The 6,293-nt window shown below is 55.9% G+C and overlaps 1 protein-coding gene across 2 annotated transcripts in view; it reads right to left on the bottom strand.

Moving 5' to 3' along the window:
* Positions 1-6,287, bottom strand: part of LPCAT1 (lysophosphatidylcholine acyltransferase 1) — a 53,127-nt gene extending 46,840 nt beyond the window's left edge. For both annotated transcript variants that reach the window (XM_046671820.1, XM_046671821.1), the window contains exon 1: positions 6,054-6,287. In XM_046671820.1, the coding sequence (XP_046527776.1) occupies positions 6,054-6,200 (147 nt within the window). In that variant the 5' untranslated portion in view covers positions 6,201-6,287. The remainder of the gene's footprint in view (positions 1-6,053) is intronic.
* Between the last annotated feature and the right edge of the window lie 6 nt (positions 6,288-6,293).

Genomic DNA, 6,293 nt, shown 5'->3' with positions numbered 1-6,293 from the left:
CTCTGCCCCCAGCTGCAGGGAGCTCCCCCAAAGCATCCTGACTCTGCCCCCAGCTTCAGGGAGCTCCCCTAGAACATCCTGGCTCTGCCTCCAGCTGCAGGGACCTCTCCCAGAGCATCCTGGCTCTGTCCCACAGGTACAGGGAGCCCCTGCCCACCAGTAACATTTGTGGAGCCAGGATAGGCCTGCCCCCAGGCCTGTGGTGACTGTCAAAGGAGCAGGCATGGAGAGGAGCCTGGAGTGGTCTGTCCCCCTGGCCAGGGTGGTCAATTCTCTGAGCACAGTAGGGAAGGATGAAGGTGACCCATCTGGTTGCTCCTGAGAACCACAGCTCAGGTGCAGCCAGGATGGAATGGGAGGGCCCAGGGCAGGGCAGCCAGTGGGGGCTCTGTCACCTGCTCTCTACATGGGACAGCCATCCTCTCTCCAGGGGTGGCCTGGGAGAAAGTGGATCCTGATATAAAAGATATAAAAGCCCCCCTAGCTGGGGTGGCTGTTTCGGGCACCAAGGTCACTTCTGAGTGTGCTTGGGCCCCAGGGCAAGGCAGCAGGACCCACTGGTGGCAAAGGCTGGTCTGCGCCCTCCGGATCTCAGGGACCCTGCGTGAGACACAGCACAGCAAAGCCCAGCTCTGTGTCCCCATTCTAGGGGTTTGACATACTAACATTTTGGAAGATGTTTTTAAAAAGCTTTATGTTGCAAATAACTTTTTGGGGAAAATAAATCACTCCTCTGGCTCTAAAATGGAAATACAACTTTTCACAATAAAATCTGTGCTGGGAACAGGCCGTGGTCCTCAGGCACCTGCGGCATGTCCCGGCTCTAGCACACGGGAGTCCGTGGCAGCTGTGGAGGAGCCGAGGACAGGCTGTGCCTGGAGGAGGACAGGAGCCGGCTGTCCTGTGTGCGAGTACGAACAGCACTTGACAATGTTGAAACACCCAAGCTCAGAGGCTGCACCATGGTTAAAAGGCCACAGAACCTGTGGATTAGTTTTAACACTGCAAAACACGGCACTGAGGGCATGTGGTGACTTGTACCTTGGAAGGACAAACCCAACAATCACACTGAAATATAATGTTATTTCCAAACACACATGTTCCTCTGGGCTCATTTTCAAACTAATTCCCAACCAGACTACAGGTTTACGGGACAACGCTAACTCGGGAAAGGTCAGGTGGCCCCAGCATGCCACAGCCTCGGGCCATCTGGCTGTGTTAGATGAAGAGCCGGCAGACTGAGAAGCGGAGTGGTCAGCAGGCCGGGGCAAGGATTCCTGACACCCCGTGTGGGAGCCTTGCTCAGACGCTCCCAGGCAGCGCAGCCCAGGCCCTGCTTAGACACCCTCCCCATTGGGGCACCCTCCCAGGGCCCACTGCCATGGGGACGGGCGGGACGGGCAGGACCTGGCTCCTGCAGCACGGCTCTTGAACGGCTTCTGTTTCAGGGACAAAATCCTGATTTTTTAAAATGAGACTTAAGACTGACTGTGCTTTACTCAGTACTAAGAAATTAAAGATGTTGTGAAACAAAAGTGAGTGCATATACATACGTAGTATATGTGTGTGTATATACTTGTGTGGATATGTGTATACACATGTGTACATACTTACGTAGTATACGTGTGTGTATATACTTATGTGTATGTGTGTATATACATGTGTGTATATATTTATGTAGTAACGTGTGTATGAGTGTGTGAACATACTTATGTGTATGTGTGTATATACTTACATAGTATATGTGTGTGAGTGCATGTGTATATGCCTATGTGTGTGTATATACGTGTGTATACACTTATGTAGAATATGTGTATATGTGTGTATATACATGTGTGTATTGTGTGAGTGTACATACAGGTGCGTATATACTTGTGTGTGTATGTGTGTACATATGTCTGTGTATATACATGTGTGTATGGGTGTACACGTTTGTGTGTATATACATGTGCTATACTTGTGTGTACATGTGTATATATTCTTACATAGCATGTGTGTATGTGTGTATGTATATGCGTATGTTTATGTGTGTATACATGTGTGTGAGTGCATATATGTGTATGTATGTACTTATGTGTATATATGCGTATGCATTTCCTTACGTGTATGTATATGTGTGTATGAGTGTGTATATACTTACGTGTACATGCATATGTGTAATAAGTGTGTATATACTTACGTGTCTATGCATGAGTCTGTGTACATATACACATATATAAAACATATAAACACATGTTGAAAACCCCTATTTCAGAACAGAAGAGCATAAAAACTGAGAAGCCAAGTCTCTCCCCTCTGGACCCCTCCCCACCCCTCAGCATCGGCCACAGCTAAGTCCCACGTGGCCCTTCAGGGAATCAGAATGGGGTTACGGGAGGCTCTGGCTGAGCTCGAGGGGAAGGCGACCTCCTAAGGGCCGGGCTCCCTGTGAGGCTGGGTCAGATGTCCGCACTGAGCCAGCTCACTCTGCCCAGGACTCTGGGGATGGCACAGTGCCTGGGCTTCAGTCCCCTCACCTGGAATGCAAGGATACGGTACCTGACCTCCCGCCCGCCTGCCTCCCAGGGCCATGCTGAGTGACCGTGGCAAGGACACTGAGGATTACCCCTGGACTTTGCTGGGCTACAGATGCACCAACAGAGGCAGGACGATTAGGCTCCCAGGTCGTAGAGGTGGCCAGACATGGGGCCTGGCATCCACCTGGGGCCTCAGCCTTCTGTGCCCTCCTATGGGTTGCACGGTTTCTGGGAAATCCTCCATCCTCAGGTTTCCCACCAGCTTCAGGTCAGGACACCTCCCTGTTTATCCATCCTCCCCCACCCCCTGGCAGAGTGCTGGGGTCACAGAAGGGGCTGGGTAAAGAACTGCTCACTATGAAGCCTCATGCATGGAACACCAGACACAAGGGCAGAGGGAGCGGATGGGGTGTGGGGGGCCAGAGCAAGCCCCAGAAGTCTGGCAGGTCAGAGCAGGAGGGAAGCCAAGCCTGGTCTGTGTGCATGCATGGTGGGAGACACTGAGGTCAGCGGGCAGTGCACGAGACCAGGACGCAGTCAGCAGCCTTCCCCACTTGTGGCCTGGAAGCACCAGGCGGTGGGATTCCCCGCGCCAGAATGGCCACACCTAACTCAGGATCCAGGCCGAGTTGGGTTGTGCCCGCTGTTGCTTTTTTATCAAAACTCGGGCATTGGGATAAGAACTTTGAGAAGAAGATCGCCTCCCCTCCCCCCACACTTTTGGGTGATTAAATTCCACGAAGGCCACAGCACAGCACACACTGGTGGGTTGGAGTCTGTCCCTGGCTTCAACCCTCATGGTAATCCTCCGAGGATTAGGCTGGGGGAGGGGTGCACGCAGCAGCTCCTTCCTCCAAGGACTCAGTTCCAAGGTGTACAGGAGGCCGGCCTACCTTCCAGGAAGTAAACTCTCACTGGCACTGGCCACAGGGAGCTCAGAAATGGGGAAACATTGGAGCTGGAGGTGAGATGTGCTCACCCCCGTGAGTTCCAACTGGAAGTACCAAAAAAACCCAGGTGATAGAAATCCATCTCTTGACTCCGAAAGCAACAAATCTCCATGAGACTACCCAGTATTATACTATTCACGGTTTTCAGATCTTAACGTGTTGTTTTCTGTCCAAGAGATGCTTAAGCTCCTTGCTAAATCTGCAGTTAAATGACAGATGGACTGGTCATTAATCCGCAGACACGTGGCAGCCCCTCCCGGGCAGCAGATGCTAACAGGAAAACGCAGGCACCCTTGCTGGTTGAGGTGAACTCAGAATTTAGGCGAGTTTCTGAGTGTCCCTCGGGTGTCTCAGTCATTGCTGGGTCCATTCACTTACTGATTTGGCCAGGCAGGCTTCTCTGCTTGGGTAGGGTTAGTTCAGTCTGTAGAAACTTTACCATAGTACATTACGTATAGGTGGAAAGCTTTGCAGAGCACTGCTTGGTGAAAAACAAAATGTTTCTGCAGAGTGGACTCACAACTTGGAGGGAATTCACAAGCAACACATCCGCGACCACACACTGCAGACATCAGAGCAGTAATGACCACTTTGTTACAAATACACTACCCTTATTCTGACATGGCCTCTGAAACACTGCAACGAGGTGGATACAAAGAATCTCTTCCTTTCTGGGAGGCTAAAACATCCCACCCACCTGTTCTTTTTCTGAATGCCATCCAGGTGCGCAGGCCAACATCTAAAACCAAAATCTCGGACTCCCATCAACCGTTCACTGAGAAACAACCCGCAAACAACCCGCAGAAGCTGCTCCGAAGCTCCAGTTTCCAATCGCGTGACCCCTGCTCCAGGGGGCTGGGGGTTTCGGACTCTGACATTCATCCCTTTCACTTGTTTATTCGCTCAACAATTAGCCAAGTCTCTTGGGTGGGTCTCACCCGGGCAGGACAGGCCTGGCCCCCAGGCACCCACAGTAACAAGGGGCTGCGAATGTGACGGGGATGCAGAGGAGGCCCTCCAAGGACCTCCAAGCAGAGGAGTCTTCCTCCTGGAGGTGATATTTCACCCAAGCTCTGAGGGAGGAGCAGAGAGGCCAGGAGAGAGTGGGCAGGGGCAGGAAGAAGGACAGCCCCCAGGCAGCTGGAGCCAAGGGCACCAAGTCTGGGGGTAGGGCAGGGCCAAGGAGGGTCTTGGAAACCACCTGACCCAGGGGTACCCTGAGGGTTCTGAGCAGCGAGCAGGGGGGAGGAAGGCCCCCTGGACCACATGAGTGATGGGAGGGGTGCTGGGGGCTGGGGGCCCATTCAGGAGCCCAGAGGAAGCGACTGTGCGTCTCGACCCTATGGCACTTGGCACAGCGAGTCTTCAAGTAAATGAACACAGCAGACCAGTTGGGCAGGAGGATGCCAGCGTCTGGCTGGGACAGCACAGAGACAAGGGACAAGGCCCAGGAGCCAACTGGGGACGGCCCTGCCCTTTCCTGTCACCAGAAGGGATGCCACGCTCCATTCTCTCCCCTCTTCTCAACTTTCTGCCCACAACTTCCTCTCCCATCCATGAGAACCAAACCCACCCAGAAGGCGCTTAGAGAAAAAGCAGGCGACCGGGAAAGTGAGGACTTCAGATTGACTCCAAGAACTTTTCTCTTTAACATCATCATTACTTTACGCGTGAAAAGATGTCCGTCTCCAGGCAAAAAGTTTTGTCACAGTAGGAAAAACACTCCCCACCAACTGGACAACCACCAAGTCCTGAAGCTGCGCCTCCGCTCTGGACCCTTCCGGGGTGAAAAGAAAGGCCATCTTGCGCGGGATCTTACAGAAACGCAAACACAACACACAACCAGAGGCTGCCAACCACAGACCGCACACCGCCCTGGACGGATCCCGCCGGGTCGGAAGCCACGCGAGGGAAGGAAAGGGGCAAGTCTGGAGGCCGCGCTGCTGCCTGCGGCCGCCCCTCCCTCAGCCAGGACCAGACCACCCCACGAACAAAACGTGACGGAAGCCGGGCGCACACTGCTCCCTCCGCGCTGGAACCGAGGCTGCACAAACCTGCATCTGCCGCAGGCCAACCCCTGCACGCCCCCCGGAAAACAACTCGCAAACCCAGAGGCGGAAATCCTCCTGCCCTTTATCTTCAGGGGAGCCCCCCCAACAGCCCGCGCCCCACTGTGGCCGGCGCTGACTGAAATGACCAGCCAGGTCCCCACAGACGAAGCTCATCAGGTGACAAAGTCACATCCAGGGAAGCCGCTCCGGGCGGGGCCTGCACGCGGCGGGAGCCGACACCCGGACCAGGGGGCCCATTGGCGCGGAACGACGGGCTGCGGGGGGCCAGGGATCAGGGAAAGGGGGTGGCGCGGCGCCTGGGGTGCGGGGATCCAGGGAAAGGGGATGCGGGGATCCAGGGAAAGGGGCTGCGGGGATCCAGGGAAAGGGGGTGGGGCCAGGCTCCGGGTGCGGGGGTAACGGGATGCGGGGCCGGTTCAGGGCACGGGCGGCGGGAACCAGGGTTACGGGACGCAGGATGGCTGAGGGCTGCTGGCCGCAGGGCACCGCGGCGGTCCGGGCGCGGGGCCACCCACCTGGGCCTTTCGCAGGGCGCTGAGGCGCAGCTCGTGCACGAAGGGGTTCCGCCCCGGGGGAGCCAGCAGCCGCGCGTCGCCGGCCCCCGCGCTGGAGGCGGCACTGGAGGCGGGGGCGGCCCGGGGACCGCGTCCCCGCAGCCTCATGGCCGCGCCGCCCGCCGCGAGGGGCACAGGGCGCGGGGCGCGGGCGCGGGCAGCGGGGCGCCGAGCGGGGCGCGGGCAGAGGATGCGCGGCGG

This window comes from Equus quagga, chromosome 9 (assembly GCF_021613505.1).
Source record: "Equus quagga isolate Etosha38 chromosome 9, UCLA_HA_Equagga_1.0, whole genome shotgun sequence".
NCBI lineage: Eukaryota > Metazoa > Chordata > Mammalia > Perissodactyla > Equidae > Equus > Equus quagga.
Note: the sequence above shows the minus strand (reverse complement) of the source record. Positions and strands in the feature narration are given on the sequence as shown.